The sequence below is a fragment of the Pteropus vampyrus genome, unplaced genomic scaffold, assembly GCF_000151845.1.
Source record: "Pteropus vampyrus isolate Shadow unplaced genomic scaffold, Pvam_2.0 Scaffold14, whole genome shotgun sequence".
Classification (NCBI taxonomy): Eukaryota; Metazoa; Chordata; class Mammalia; order Chiroptera; family Pteropodidae; genus Pteropus; species Pteropus vampyrus.
Window position 1 is genome coordinate 13,205,593 of NW_011888795.1, and position 17,019 is coordinate 13,222,611.

Below are 17,019 nucleotides of genomic sequence, written 5' to 3' on the forward strand. Positions count from 1 at the left end.
AACTAAAACTTTTAAGAAAAAGATAAAACCCATAGAGAGATAGGCCAAAAATATAAATAGGCAACTCAGAGAAGAGAAAACCAGAATGGCCAATAAACATAAAGATTTCAACCCTCACGGAAGGAAATGCCAAATATTTAGATGCCACTTCACAACCGTTATATTGGCAAAAATCAAAAGTCTGACCAAACGCTGGCAAGGCTGTGGGAAAACAGGAGTTCATAGTCACTGCAGATAGCAGTATAAATTGGTGCAACTACTCTAAAGAAGAATTTGGCAATATCTAATAAAAATTAAGATAAGCATACCCACAGCCGGCATTAGCACTTCTAGATATACTTCCTAAAGAAATCTTTGTATCCCCAGGAGAAATGGAAACAAATGTTAATTGTTGCATTGTTATGAAGCGAAAAAGAAAAAAAATAAACAATCTAAATGTTCATCAGTAGCAGAACAGAATAATAGAAATGAGGTACTCATAAAATGGAATACCAAACAACTATTAAATTGAATTAAGTACATCCAAATGCATCACAACATAGATTTCAAAAACAATGTTGAAAGGGAAAGCTTTACACAGAATTATAGATAACAGAATTTATCTACATCTTTAAAACATATAGTCATTCTATATATTGGTCATGAATACTTCAATGTAAATAAAATATAATGACATGCATATGAATGAGGAACAACAAATTCACATCCATGATTACTTCTAGGGAGTGAGAGAAACAAAAAGGACTTGAACTTTCAGGAAAGTTCTTTCACCAAAATAAAAATAAAAAAGTCTGAAACGAAAATATCCAAATAGTTTTTATATCTGATTTTTGGACTCGTGAGTGTTCCTGGCATGATTTTATGTACTTTTCTATAATTTTTATTTAATTTTTTTCAATCAACTTGTCTTCTTAACCCCAATCAGAGGTTTAGAGGAAGAGAAAGATAAAACTGGTTAAAATAAGGTTTAGAGAAGTGTATGAATTTCTACAAATGACCCTGTATTTATTTCTCATCATCAAAGAGAAGCAGAAGTTATGTAGGCATAGTAAAATCTCCATGTGATAAACACACTAAGACAACATTACAAGAAAGATATCAAGGCCAGTTCTCCAAAAGTGTATCTCTCACCTCTCGCACATGTCTTTTCAGGTGCATGTATACACTCTGTCCAGTTTTTCGAAAATGTCTTTCAACATGTTCCCTTCCAAAGGCCAAAAATGTGTTCATGCATACATAGAGTCCACCTTCTGAATTCTAGAAGAAAGAGACAGGTTACACATTAGCCAAGGACGCCTACCCAAGTAGTCTAGAGATAGAGAAAGGGAAGGGGAAGGGAGACAAATAATGAAGACGAAGCGTGGCAAAGGCCACCTGGCTGTCACAGTCATCTGCAGTGACCCTCCAAGGGCTCCACAGCCACCCACAGCGGCAGTGTCCGCCCCACCCCTGAGTTCCAGGTGCTCCTGGACAACTGAGCAGTCTCACTGACAGGTGAGGTACTCAGGCCCCCTGGGAAGTAAACATGTTTGTCTGACTCTCCAAACTGGGGTAAATGATGATAAGGGACAGAAGAAAGCTGGCAAATGATCCAAATACATCACTGTAGTGGTTTATCAGCATTCATCCTCATTTGTCAGTGTATGTTTCCAGGAACAAAGTTTTTATATCCTTTTAGCAGGACGAGTTTCTTTAAAGATATCGTTCCCTCCCTTTGGTGACACATGATATTTGATGGTACACGTTAATATATTATAACAATATATAAATAATACCTTAATAAGTAGATACTAAAGGATAAAGCCCTATAATAATCATAGCTACATATTTATTGCATGCCTAGTACATGCCAGGTGCTTTACATATATTATCTCCAATCCAAACAACACTACAAACTGCTTCTTTTTATTTCCATTTTACAGTTTTTGAGAAAACTATGGATAAGTCACTTACCCAAGTTCACACAGCTTGGAAGTGTCAGAGCTAAATTTGAATCTATTTCTCTTTATCCCTCTATGCAGTATTTCAAATATTATTTAATTACAGACATACTGCTACAATGAACAACCGAAAATATTGTTCACATTTTAGATACCAGATTTTCCATCCCAATCTCATCGCTCCTTTGACTCTGCCTAACATGCTTCTCTGTAAACTTAGCATCTAAAATTAGACATCGCTGCAAGTGGATATTTATTAAGCTCCTGTAAGTCTCCCCACTCCAAACTGAAAAAAAAAAAAAATTTACTTAAATGCCTGTCAGAATTGCCAACAGACATCTATCAAAATTCATCACGTTGCACTCCAGTAGAGCACAAAATTACAATATTAAAACAGATACTGATATGAAGAATAATTTTTAAAGTTCTAATAACTCAAGATTGTTTATTTTTTTAATTTCTAATAAAACTGTCCAACATTGTAACTGTGGTTTATAAGTCAGACACGATGAGAAGACTATAACAGCGTTAGTTAAAATATGTGCCTCTTACTGTAGCATATACATTGCATAAGGCAAGAAAAAGACATAAAAATCTCAAAGAAGGAAGTAAAATGCTCTCAGTTTGCTGATGACATTATAGTCTAAATGGAAAATCCTAAGGAATCTACAAACTACTAAAAATAACTAGTAGAACTAATTTGTGAATTTAGCAAGGTAAATAGACAAAAACCAATTTCAATTTTATATTCTGGCAACAAACAAATAAAATTTCTTAAACTTGACTATAAAATAGCATACAAAAAGATCAGAATTATATAGCTTCTGGATAACTTTTTCCCCTTTAATGAGATCATTTGAATAAAATTAGGAAAGGTCTTCAACTAGAGGCAACACATTACATTCATTTGATCAATAAATTAGTTAAATATTTTCAAAAGATTTTTTAGATAAACATGTTCTTTTGCATTGTCATAACCCTTAAGAAAAAATATTTCATCATTATAATGGTCAGTTATTCATTAAGCTTATTAAATTGAGCACTACATGTGATTTAAAAAGAATAATAACACTTCCATTCTTTTCCAATAAAATGTAATGGATCAAAAAGAATGCAAACCAGAAGAAATACTGGGGAAAATATGAGATTTATAACCAGAGGACCTGAACTACTACTAATTAGCTCTGTGGCCTAAGACAAGTTGTCACACAGTCTCCGATCTTCAGTATCTTCTTCTATGAACATGGCTGTACCTATAATCCTCACCTCACAGGATTTCATGAAGTTCAAAGGGTATGAAATACATTTTGTGCTGTAAAGCACTACATAAACATTGGTAATTATTTATTGTAAGCTAAAAGTTCTGTATGCTACATGTATCTCCCATTATCTCAATAAATTTATAATTGGAGGAAACAAGCAGAAGGAAGAGTAAGGTGAGTCTGACAGCCACACATTTGGGCCTAACAAATATTAGGCAACTAGTGGGAGAACCAAAAAATTAGCAAGCAGAAAAAGAAAAACGTTTAAGTTCAGATTCAAAGAAATGTTTTGAAGAAAAATATAGAATAGCTATATAATACAAAAGTCTATAATCACTAAAATAATCATAAAGTCTTTACTACTTCATTGCCAAGAGTTTTTGACTTATTAGGGAATTTGATAAAAATTTAATATACCAAACATTTGTTCTCAATTTCTAGAATCACTTGATATAGTCACAAAGTCCATAATCAAAGAGAAAAGTGCTTTGGCACTCACAGACAAATGGCCACACATAGAGAAAGATTCCATTAGAAATATCCCCAGGCATCTTCCATCAGAGAGACATGGGCTGACCTCTGAAGCAGCATATGCCCCTCCACTAGTAACTCTGAGATGGAGCACCATCCAGAGAATTGGCTAGTAATTCTAAAAATTCAGGACACACTGAGACAGAACACACTTTAAAAGCTACCCCATATAGAAAAAACAAAAAACCCAGCCTAATGATCACTTTCTTCCCTCTTGTCTTATTAATGTCTAAATATTGATCCCATAAGACACTTCACAAAGTCAATACTCCATGCCATGTCCAGCTTCTTTCACTAATGATGACAACTCTATGCTGACAAATCTCTCTCAATTCCTTTGCGACCGAAGCACAGAGAATGGTTTATCACATGGGATACAAGCTAAGATAATTGACTTTTAAGAGTTTTTGAACTCTCAACCTCATCCTCAAATTTACAAGCAATACTCCCACAAAAATCACCATACAGCACTTGCCACAAGTGCAGCCAAGAAATCAGGCAGGACCTTCTGTATAAGCACAATGCTAAAACTGCAGAAACTAGGATCACATCTTGGTTTTTGTGAAAATGCCAGCAGAGCACACACAAGAAGAAAAGTAACTGAACTAGACTGTAAAGACTGGAGTGGACCGCCTTCTAATGTCCAGTGTCCTTTGCTTAAGATTTGGTGTAATACAGCTTTAGAAAAAAAATGAAAATAAAATTTTTTAAATCAGGCAGGTTTAGAGAACTGCACCAACTGACAGTGAAATGTAACTTGAAGAATAAGAAGAATACAAAATAATACTTTTATCAAGTCATGGTGATTTATTAAAATAGATTATAAATGAAATTCATATATATTGGGTTAATTTTTTTAAAATGGTAACACAACAATGGAGAGTCTAAAAGGATATTCATTCTATGATAACTGCTTAATATATGTCAAACCGCAAGAAACACAAAAATGAGAGGAAAATCGCTAATAAAAGTTACTGGTGCAATTAAACATCAGTATAGAAGAAAATTAACCTAGATCCACATCTTATAACAAACACTGTGATAAGGTCCAAAGAGACACAAGAGATAGCATTTTAAAAACTAGAAAAGAGCAGAATAACATATTTATCCCACTTATGAAGGGGAAAATAACTTCTGGCCAAGAAAATACAAAAACGCAAAAGAGATGGTATAGTTAAGTATAAAAATATTAACATATAAACACTAATGAACAAGTTTTATACCACAAAATATAATGAAACAAATAGAAAACCAAATATAACGGATTGGGTAAATATGTAAAGTATAATGAAGAAAAGTATATCCAAACTATGTAAAACTGATAAAATTACAAATGTCAACATTCAAGTTCAACTTGGTAAGAATTTTTAAGATTGTTTAGTTTTAACTGTGAGAAAACATTAAAATCAAATCATGACATCTTCTCTATCTCCTGAAGCAAACACATTAAAACTATCTCAAGGTGAGTATATGTCTACTGACATATACTAGCAAAAAAGTATTAAAATTACACAACCTCAAGTCACAGAGAAAACTTGTTTATCTGCTCCCACAATATAAATCGATTCTGTCTTTCCACAGAGCAATAAAACTGTGACCCTTTGATACAGTATTTCTCCTCTGGGTACAGACTTCAAGAACCCAAAAGAAAGAGGAAAGAAAACTCTAATTTGTACAAAAATATTCACAGATGCACTATTTATAATAGGAAAAAGTAACAATGGTCCCAAATAAAGGAGCTAAGAACCTGTGGATATACAAACACGACAAAATATTATAACGTTATTTAAAATGACAAATTTATAAGTTGTGTGTAATGTGTACAGAAAATATGTATAGAATTATGTACAATATCCATAGAAAAATAATGTTCATGAACAAAGAACACATGCTGATGACAGGAGGAAAGGGCAGAGAGGAAGGGAAGTCCATACATTGATGAAGACCTGAAATGAAACTGGAATGTGATCAATGATTTTGGATTTATTTAAGTTCTTGACTTTGGGGCCCACAGCCTCCCTCACCTCCCATTACATCCATGCCTGGTCTATGGTGGACCAAGCTATTGTCCTGAAGGACCAGGTTGTGTTGTTTTGTTTTGTTTTGTTTTGTTTCTATTCATTAGGGAAAGATACATAGCCCCCCTACATTTGACTAGTTTCTAGCTCCAGTCAGATGTAAACTTTCTCATGTAAGTCCCACAAAACCCAAATTGGTCTATATCCTATTCAAACAAACTAATTTACTGCTCATGCGTATGGATGTACCTGCAAAGTCAAATCACTATAGACATTTCTAAACACTTACTCTCAATGTTTGTACTTAACTCATGGCACCAATCAGCTGGCTATACTTTGAGTAGTACTGGTCTAGAGCTATGTGAACTGCCCAGTCCTAAGAGTGTCTCATTGTCAGAAAAGCATCACTTCAAGGACCTTCTGGGACACCAGATCAGGCCTCAAGCCTTCAGAGCAGCTCCATCAAAACTGGCTACTCATGTCAATGCCTGCACGACTGTCATCCTCCCCGGATCCCACACCTGTCTCCGTATCTACCCTGCCAGCCTCTGCCCATGACCAAGTCCCACATCTCCCCGCTCATTCCCCTGTGCTGAGTCCTTAACCCCAAACCAGCTTTCATTTCACAACTGTTAGCATCTTTCATTAAGGGTCACCACATTCAGAAGCTGAGCTCCTTGAGAGCAGGAAAACTGTGTCACATTCATTACTGAATTCCAAAAACAGTATCTGGTACAGAGCAGGATTGAACAAACATTTATGAAATGAATGGCAAGTTTTGTGTAGTTATTTGTCATTCAGTTACATAGTTTAGTCTCTCTCTCAAACTCTCTCAAACTGGTCCTTAGTACCCTTCTAATCTGAATTTAAAATATTTCCTAGCACAGGTTCCATTTCAAGTCTTTGGCATAACTAAAGGATAGGAATCATCAAAAGAAAACTGATGGCCATGTATAGAAAAACAGCCTGAGACACCTGCAGGAATACTGGCTTTCCTGGTTTGTTTGGTTAAAGTCACACTCTTAGCAGCTTGGACACATGAACCCCACTGCCCCTTACCTTCACTTACTTTTTGAAACCAAGCCAACCTCACATGGCTCTTCAGGACAGTGGCTGCCATCTCTACACACCATCCTACCTTGGACCCTATATGGCTCTTACTTTGAGAGGCTACCCAGCCCAGAACTGTCAAAATGTGCTTCTCTGCGTATTGTTAGCTAAGTAAGACTCTAATTGTTATTTTCATGATGCACTAAACAGAAACTTGGCCAATATGCAAGACTTGATTTAGAAACCTGAAATCACAAGGAAATCAAGAAATACCACTCAGGGCTTTTCTGAGGTTTTATAATGATTCGCTTTGAAAACTGCTCCCACCCCACGATCAAACCATAAGAAAGGACAAGCGTTAGAAGCCCACGCATTGTTTTGAAATGCATTCTTCAATGCATGTCAGTATAGATATATCCATAGCCATTCATCTACAACTTAACATTGTAGAATCCTACGTACTCTTCAGAAGTAACACCAAGGACGAAGTCACCTCTTTTTGTACTGCCTGCCATTTAAAAGAATATTAAAACAGTGGCGAATATAAAGGTTAAGGTTACAACATGCTTGAGAGTAGCAAATAAACAGTCATTTTAAATAAAAATACACCACACCGTCAATCAGTAGGTGTTCAGAGAACTTTGTTTACGATGGTGTGTTCTTGGAGACCAGCCTTCGCTGGAAGACAGGAAGGCAGAGTGAGCATGTGTGAGCAATGCACTCAGGAAACAGTCACTGCGTAACACTTGTTTTTAGAACTACAGAACAGTGTGGAAAACAAGCGGTCATTGCCCCAAAGAGAAACATGATGTAGGTAGATGGAGTCACAACAAATCCACGTCCAGGACAAATTACATACTAACACCCTAGAAAGGCTGTGACTCACACACTCGCGCAAAAGGGAGACAAAAGGGACAAGAACGCGGAATTTTCTAGAACACTGACTATTAAGAAAAAAGAAAAAGAAAAGAAATTCACTAAATCAGCTGCCTGTAATAGTGAAAGGAAATAATCTGGATGCTCAAGAATAGATCTGTTCAGTAATTTATGGTACAATCATAAAATGTAACATTTTTTGGTCACTTAAAATTAAATTGTGATGAATGTTTACTGATAGGTATTTTTTTATCTTAGTTTTCTTTATTTTTCCCCTTTACATCACATCGTATTTGCATTTTAATGGATTTGTCTACCACTAAATAGACAATTTTCTTCCTTTCTAATCTTTTTTTTTTTATGGTGATATTGGTTAACAAAATCCAATCAGCTTCAGCTGTACATTTTAACGGTAAGGCATATATATGTTTACACTGTGTGTTCACCTCCCATGGTTAGATTTCTTTCTGTCACCACATATTTGATCCCCTTTACCCCGTCTACCTTCCCCTTCCCCGTCCCCTCTGGTAACCACTAGTCTATTGTCCATGTCCACAAGTCTCTGTTTGTCCTGTTCATTTGTTGCTTTTAGGTTTATATCCCACATATAAGTGATATCATGTGATTTTCAACTTTTTCTGTATGGCTTATGTTGCTTAGCATGATTATGTCGAGGTCCGTTCATGTTATTGCAAATGGCTGTATTTCATCTCTTCTTATGGTTGAGTAATATTCCATTGTATATATGTACCACAGCTTCTTTAGCCAATCAGGTATTTTTAAGTAAGGAGAGCAGGTAACAAAACAGTGTGTAATGATGTAATAATATATGTGACATATATTATCTTGATGTTATCTCAGCATGGGAAGATAATGTGGAATGTTTTTTTATTCATGTTATCTTTTGGCATTTTCTAATTTATCAGGAACATGGATTCATTTTTTAATAATAAAACAATAAAATTTTTCTTAACTGAGTGTATTTAGAATCAAATATATGTATATGGAATAGAACAGGCAGTCATTCAAAATGTTCCCTTTTCTTAACCAAAGCTTTCCTTAGGCTTTCACAAGCCAACTGCACAGCTTTCAGGGGCTGCAAATTCACATTACTCAAAGTGTGGTCTGAAATAACTAAGAGATTATTGCAAAACTTGTAGCTAAGGAAATATGGGAATACACAAGTAAAAGAGAGGTCATAAGGAGTGTAATCTCAGGGAGGCAGACTAGAATGTGATTACAACAGAAAAATAAAACAAATCAAGGACACTGTGCCCCAGTTGGATGCCTTCCAAGTTTACAGAAGGGAGATGGTCTGTGTGGAGTGTGGAAAAGAAGCTGTGACAGAGAATGAGGCTGTGATATCTTCTCCAGGGGCAAGAGAAGTTGGTGGGGGGTATGGGGCAGCAGTTTATTCAACAGAGGGAGTGAGAGCGAGAGGGAGAGAGGCAAGTTGGTGCCCTGATGACATTCATATCCTAGTAAGAAGAGAGAGAAAATAAACAAGAAAGAGTTATAGAAGATAATTTCCAGCAGTCGTAAGAGTGATACAGAAGCCTGAAGAAGGGTAGACAGATAAGAAGATTGGTGTCATTATACAGCTGAAGATGGGAGGAGAGAGTTGAGCGGGATCTCAAGGATGAGGAGCCAGTAAGTAAAATGGGAAGAACACCAGCTAAATGAAAAAGCATGTAAAAAGGCCACAACTCCAGAAAAAGCTTGGCTATACCCTCAAAAAAACAGAGAGAAAGTCAGGGTGCTAGAGTCAAGCAAGAGGAAAATGACGGCAGACTAAGAGGAGGTCTGCAGAGGCCAGCAGAGTTGGCCTCACCAGCATGAGAAGAGCTGGATTTCACTCTAAGTGGGATGCAAAGCCACTACAGGGTTTTAAACTGAGCAGTGCCACCAACTGATCTACAGTTTTAAAAGATCACTCAGGCTACTGAGGGAGAACTATGGGGAGGGGCTCAAGAGAATGTATGGCTCTTATATTGTATAGACTTGCTCTATCCAATACACATGTACACATTGACATGGACACATGTCAATATTTAAATCCAAATTTAGTTAAATCAGGTTAGATTAAAAGTTCAGTTTCTCAGTCACATCAGACACATTTCAAGTGCTCAGTAGCCACATGTGGTTCGGGGTTACCACTTTGGACAGTGCAGATACAGATCATTTCCATCATCATAGAAAGTTCTATTAGACAGCCCTTGTCTAAACAAGGCAAGATGGTAGCTAAGCCTGGGGGAGGCAGCAGGAGGAAGAGGGAAGGGGGCTCAAGGCAAAGATGGGGAAACTTGGGTAGATTCAGGGTATAATTTTAGGATCGAGCTCATAAGGATAGAAGATGGATTAGATGTAGAGATGTGTAGAAAAGGGCCGAATCAAGGACAACTCCTAACTATTTTGACCCATTACTTTATGAGACTACCCACCTCTCTCTGCTCAACTCTGGCTTTCGATAAGCAACCATCTACCTACTAATTCATCCTCTCAGTCCTTCCATATCTCAATGGTAGATGTGTATATTCTACCATCCCCAGTACATTGTGGCTTCCAGAGCAAAACAGACAACAGTTTTAAAATGCAAAAATTAAGTACATGCAGATGGGAAGCAAATATACAATCAGAAAGTAAAATAAGGTTCCAGCTCAAGTGCAGCAAGCGCACAACCCACAGAAAGGGGAAATATGGAGAAAAGCACTGTCTAAAAATAGGCTAGAGAGTAAAGAAAGAGTCAAACAGTTCAGAACTACCAGATAGAATATTTGCAAAATCCAAAACTTTGGTTTCAACAGTAAATCCACTGAAATAAATGTGTCTGTATAAGCTAAGTAGAAAAAAGTAAATGCATATAATCCCACGATGGTGTAGGCCTCTCTGCCAAATACTGATAATCCATGCTTGTGGCCATGAAGTGTTAAGAAGAAACAGAAATGTTAATGCAGTAATTGTTCTTCCAGCTTGCTACAACTTGGAGGTCTTCTTCTCTGCAGAGCACTCCTACACCTTAGAGCTGCACAGGCTAAACGCAAGGTCTGAACAGCTAGGCTTTGACATGCTATAAATTTACTATTGCACTGTGGTGTCATTTATTAACTTTTTTCCTAAGTGAAAAACCAAATCTTTGCTCTGTGTATTGAGAGCACTTGAGGACACTGTCACTATAACAGCTGGGGAAGAGTTCAGGAAGAGCACAAAGAGCAGCTACTATTACGCTCACAGGACGAAAGAGCAAAAGAAACAATGTCAGAGGATGAAGATACTGAGGTGAACATCAGTAGCAGTGCTAAACTGAAGCCATAATCCATCAAAGCTGTTCCCAGCCAATATCTAAAATAAGAAAACGTGAAACCACCTTGTCAAAGGTAAAAAACCTTTTACGGTCATTTCTTATTATTTTCTAAAAGAGATGGTTTTCTTCAGGATGCATTTCCCCTGATAACTATATTAAACATAAGGATTAGGTGTCCAGGCTAACCCATAAAACCCCATCACTAGGAGCTGAACTTGAGTATGAATAACAGCCCTGAACAGAGTTCCCCCCAAAAGAGGTCAGCACACTCATGCCCAAGGCTTTTCCCGCAGGGCAGAGCCCCCTGCAGAATTACCAAGTATGGCATGTCTGGCAAAGCCAAGACTGTATAAATCCCATTTCACCTTCTTCTCAGAGGGATCCCTCCCACTAAATCCCACTAAAGAGATGGAAAGCAGTAAGTAATGTTTTACAGGCAGCCATGATTACAACAACCCTGCAAGGTAGGTCCTACAGAGGGGAAAACCAAGGCTCAGAGAAATTCAGTGAAATTAAGGCACTTGCTGAAGTCACACTGCTACTAAGCAGTAAATGGATAGGGGAATTTGAACCCAGGCCAGTCTGCCCCCCAACACCATGCTGCCTGGTGCAACTGAGAAGCAGATGTCGTTTTGGTGGCAGGAGCTAGGTGGGCGGCTGTCAGCAAGCATATACCATTTGGGGATTTGGGGAAAAGAGCAGTTTCTTCTTTTTTTCAAGGCTGTTTCATTCCAGGAAAGTCGAAGGGACAGGCAAAGAAGAGCCACTCAAGTAAGTAGCTTCTGCCAGGGGTTCTACCAGGCTTTCCTGCAGGGGAGCACAAGGGGTTCAGCAGACCCTACCAGTGCCACTCCTCAAACTCAAAAGGACAGCTGAAGTTGCTGGGAGGTGGTTGCGCCAGGCTGACAGCTCCCTGACAAAAACAGTAGCAAGACCCACAGTGCTGGGCTCCGAGATGCAGGTGAAGTAGCTGCAGGGTTTGGTGATGTCACAGTCCACCCGCTCTCATCAACTTATGTCCAGTCACTGGATCTGTCTGTGGTCCCACTCTGCTGGTCGGGGCCAGGAGAGACAGCGCCCCAACTGAGGCTCTTTCCAAAGCCTTAGCCTAGAGATTCAATGGAGACTCTGCCCAAATGGCAGGTCCGAAGGAGCTATTCAGCAGCTATTCCCAAAAGGATACAATATGAGAATTACTTTCACCCCTGTCCCTCCCACCCTCTCCCCACTCCTCACCTTCAGATCCATATGTTCTCTTTCCTCCTGGCCAATCAGCCCACTAATCCCACTAACAGACTGCCAAGCCTAATTCTAAGAACTGCTGGGGACAGAGACATCTATGTACAGGTCACAACTTTACAGCTACACCCAAAGAATTAACCAGGACAAAAAAAAAAGCAACACTTAGCTTGATCAGGAAAAAGTTTTCATAATTGCAACTCACTTACAAGAAGCATCAGCCTCTTAGCCAATCACCCATGTGGTTAACATGGGGCAGATTTACTCAAGGCATTTTATTTCATGAAACAGTAAAGTCTACATGTATTCCATCTATAACTACTTGTGCAACATGATTATCTGTTAAAATTTATAACTCCTGGAAAACATACTGCCCTGGGCTCTTGAGTTTCTTTGGAACTTGAGCCAATCAGTGGGAGGGCAAGAGGCAGTGCCAGTCACTGCTTCCTCCACAACTTGGAGAAAAAGATCCCAGGAGCAAAGGAGCAGGGCCCTGGGGTCCATCAAAAGGAAGGGCTACTCACAAATCCATGGTCTCCAAGCTAGGGACTGCCAGACTCTGCAGTCTGAACCCTGACCTCTGAGCTCCATTCTGGTCCCCAGTTTTCTCCGTGGGCACGTAGTACTTGTCCGCTTGCATCTGACCATCTCATCTTCCTAATTTACATCCTTGATTCACTCTTATCTCCCAAGCTACAAGCCATGAAGTCATCTTTAATTCCTCTCAACTCTTTCACCCACTGTATATTCTGTCACTAAGTTGGGCTAAATCTTTCATCAGAATCTCTATTGAGTCTATTCCCACCACCCCGCCATCTCTATGCCCACTGTCATCACTCTACCGAAAGCAGACCCCTCCCCATCAATATTACAAGAGACTCCTAGTTGAATTCCTATTCGACGTCTCACCACCTCCCAACCTAACATTCCTCATTCCACTTACAGAATAGTCACACCAAACACCCACTGGCATCACCCTGCCCTCTTGCTCCTAACCAGCCAGCCTGTCTAGTCTTACCTGAGATCAACCTCTTTTGTATCCACAGAGGTTCCAGTCTTGTTCTCCAGTCTCCCCAGTGGCCTTCCCTTTCACAGTTAACTCTCTCATATACACACCTAGCTTGGTCCCACCACCTCTGTCCCCTCCTCCTCCAAAACTCCTCGTTTTCAGATCCTACCCAGTTGTCCAGGCCAGTAACTCTTCTAGATTTTATTGAATATTCCAATGCCTGAAATCTACATTCACACATTAGAAGTGCCACATTCTTTAAACTTAAATATCCTATAAGTGCCTCAGGGTCTAACTTCATGACACGCCAGGGCTAAGTCCCATCTCTGTCACAACCAGTCTTAGAACAGGGCCTCGAACAAGCTAACTAATCTCTCTGACTCTTGGTTTCCTCTTCTGTAAAACGGGGCAACAATACCAATTATCACTTATAAGCCAATTGCTATTACAATTACATGAGATAACATATATCAAAGTACCTAGCTCAGTGTTTGACTCATAATAGATATTCAAAATTGGCACCCACACTCCTCTATGATAGAAAGATCCGTGTCATACTCTTCCTTCCTGTGGTCCTGTTTCCTTCCTAAATACTCACACTCTTCCTACCCCTTATAGCACCTAGAGCAATGCTGGGTGTAGAGTAGGCTCTAAATAAGTATTAACACTTGCTAATTAATACAAAACAAAATGTTTTATTTTCAGTATTATCACAGGAAGTGAATACTGCAGAGTGACATCTCTAATCTGGAAGTATGTTCAGATTCATTAAATTCTTGTCATTATTGCATTGTCCTGCTGTTCCAGTCCTAAAATTAGGTGCTTTTTTTCACATCTTCCCTGTAGATGTGACAAGGCGAGTCCTCGGCTGCTCGCCCATAAGGAACATGAGCAGCAGCACTGAGGCCTGGGCTGCACACAGAGTCCAGTCTTGTCATCACCCTGAGGGGCACCACACGTGATCGCTTCTATCAAGCCCCCCTCGGGCACCTAGAATCACGACACGTAAAATACTCAGCGAGTACCCAAGACACCTTTCCCTGGCTTTTCCAGAGTTATGACTTTTCAGATAATATGATAAAATAAAAAACAGGATATTGGCTATTTTTAATAACATTTTTGTGCTAAAATACATGGTTGCAATTTTTTAAAAAATAGAAAAACAGAAAAGATGCAGCCTACTAGCACAGGCTCACAAACGGCAGTTTTCAGTCCTCTCCTTTTTTCCCTTTAATTCTTTAAGACCTCAGCTATTTCTTGCGATACTGTTTAACAATCAGTATCCCAACCATCACAGAGTCGTACAAAGCGCTTTGAAAGCACAGGAAAACAAGTGTCTAACTCAGCTGAGGGTGGGGGGTGCAGCTCACAAAGAACATCTGAGCTGGAGTTTAAGGATCAGTGAGGTTGTCCCAGCACGGTAAGGGGCTGGGAGAAGGCATTCCGGGCCAAGGGAAGAGCATGGGTCAACACACACGGAGGGGTGAAGTCATGGAGCATCTGAAGAACACAAAATCCTTTGGGCCAAAAGGAATGTCACTAGATGCTAAGTGACAACACTGGCAAGGGAAGTCGGATCAATGTGCGCTACATTAGGAACGCATGAATGGTGCCGTTGAAAATTTCTAGGCAGAAAAATGAAACGATAAGACCCGTGTTTCAGAAAAACAACTGCGATTATAATGTGACAGACTGGGAGGGAGGCAAGGTGATCAGTTAAGAGGCCTCTGCAAGAGTCCAGGCAAGAGATAATGAGGGCCTGAACCTTAGCAATGGAGAAAGAGAGAGAAGACTATGCTGGAAGCTTGGATCCTGGTCACTAATGAGATGTGATGTAAAAGAGAGGGAGATATACCCATGTTCATAGCAGCATTACTCACAACAGCCGAAAACTGGAAGCAACCCGAGTGTCTGTCGACAGATAAACAGATAAGCAAAAGTGGTATATACATTCATGAAATATTATTCAGCTTTAAAAGGGAAGGAAATTCTGACACATGCTACAACATATGAACATTAAGATTATGGTAAGTGAAATAAGCCAATCACAAAAGGACAAATACTGTATGATTTCACTTATATAAGGTACCTAGAGCAGTCCAGATTCACAGAGACAGAAAGTAGAATTGTGGTTCCCAGAGACTGGAGAGAGGCGGAATAGGGAATTACTGTTTGACAGGGTTAGAGTTACGGTTTTATAAAATGAAAAAAGTTCCAAAGATGCACAGCAGTGATGATTGCACGACAATGTGAATATGCTTAATACCACTGAACTGTATACTTAAAAATAGTTAAGATAAATTTTGTTATATATACTTTACACAATTTTTTAAAAGAGAGAGAGGGGGAGAGAGGTAGAGTGGATGATATTACATCTCTCAGCCTGGGACACTAAATGATAGCAGTACCTTCAACTCAGCTCCAGTCCACAGGAAGAAGAATGCAGGGGAGAAAAACAGAATTCAGAGTAGCACAGATGTCCAGATTCAGTATGAGCTGAGAACACAAACTTTCCCAAAAAGTCTCCCTGACGTGATCAACATCATCTCTTACATTCCAAAACTCTAAAACTGACACAATTTTAAAGGTAATTAACTGCTGCTAAAAAGAGACAGCAAGTGACTTCTTGATTATTAGTTTGGAAAAGTAGGACTCTAGAGTACATAGTACAGACTACACACATGTACCAATTTCACTCCTTTCTAAAACTGAAATAAAAGAACAGTAAAGGAATTTTTTAAAAAACATAAATCATAGCAACAAAATCTGGAACTTGGACTGCAGATGGATAAATGCTAAAAAGACTATGACAAGTTGACAAAGCTGAATCCTAGGCCTGCAGCAGGGAAAGCCTAAATAAAATCTGATTTACACCCCAGAATTTCCAAGAGAACTCTGAAAATGGCAGCTCCAGATAACTCTGGAAGTTGGGGTGAAAAACAGACTAAAATAAGGAAGAAGGTTTGAAAATCAGTCTAGGTAGCAGTCAGAGCCCCAGAGCCCTTCTTCAGTCCAAGTGGTCCCTCCTACACCAGCTAACCACTAGAGATTTATTCTCTAAAGAAGGTAAAAGCAAAAGACGCAGGTCTGTGAGACAATGGGCTCAGTTAAGAATAGGGGTTCCATCCTGAATACACAGGAATTTAGAGATATATGTGTAATCTAAGTGTATCAGTCCAGATTTAGTCAGAAAATACAAACTATTCTAAGTATTTCAGACAGGAAGGGATTTAATACAGGGAATGAGAGGCTTACAAAATCATAGGAAGAGCTGTGAGAACCAAGGTCAGAGAAACCACCACTCATGTTCAGGAAATCAGGATGCATATGCATCACAAAGAACTGCAGATGGTCCCAGCTCCTTCACGACTAAGCTGGCCTCGAGTCACAGAAAGACTAGGAAATCTCACATGTGCCATGTGCCATAGTTGCAATAGCAATAGTGGCTTCTCCACTTTTGCCTTCTAAATCTCTCACTGGCAGGATCAAAATCAGAATCCTGCTGTCAAGGGATTCTGGGAAATGTAGTATCCAGGTTTCCAATCCCTGCAACATGGGAAAAGGCTTAGCAAAACAAAGATAGGTAGGGTTGAGAACAAGAGACAATATCCAGCCAATACCAATATCCAGATGCTGAAACCACCTTTTCTTCTCCTGCTCAGCTCCCTGAGTGCTGGCAGATAGGCCTTCACTTTCCAGGCAAGAAATGACAAACGTCTCCTAACAAGTGGCCAAAGGAAAAAAATCAGGATGCTCAAATTTAAGATTTCCCAAGGAAACAGCCCAGCCAGAT

The 17,019-nt window shown here is 39.1% G+C and overlaps 1 protein-coding gene and 1 non-coding gene across 2 annotated transcripts in view; one reads left to right on the top strand and one right to left on the bottom strand.

The window, feature by feature from the left end:
• USP13 (ubiquitin specific peptidase 13) overlaps nucleotides 1-17,019 on the bottom strand; it is a 99,262-nt gene that overhangs the window by 75,453 nt on the left and 6,790 nt on the right. Inside the window, exon 2 of the mRNA XM_011383028.2 lies at nucleotides 1,132-1,257. Within this exon, the coding sequence (XP_011381330.1) occupies nucleotides 1,132-1,257 (126 nt within the window). The remainder of the gene's footprint in view (nucleotides 1-1,131; nucleotides 1,258-17,019) is intronic.
• On the top strand, nucleotides 4,237-4,411 carry LOC111734406. Its single transcript, XR_002778440.1, has one exon. It is a non-coding gene; the product is annotated as a small nucleolar RNA SNORA81 (small nucleolar RNA).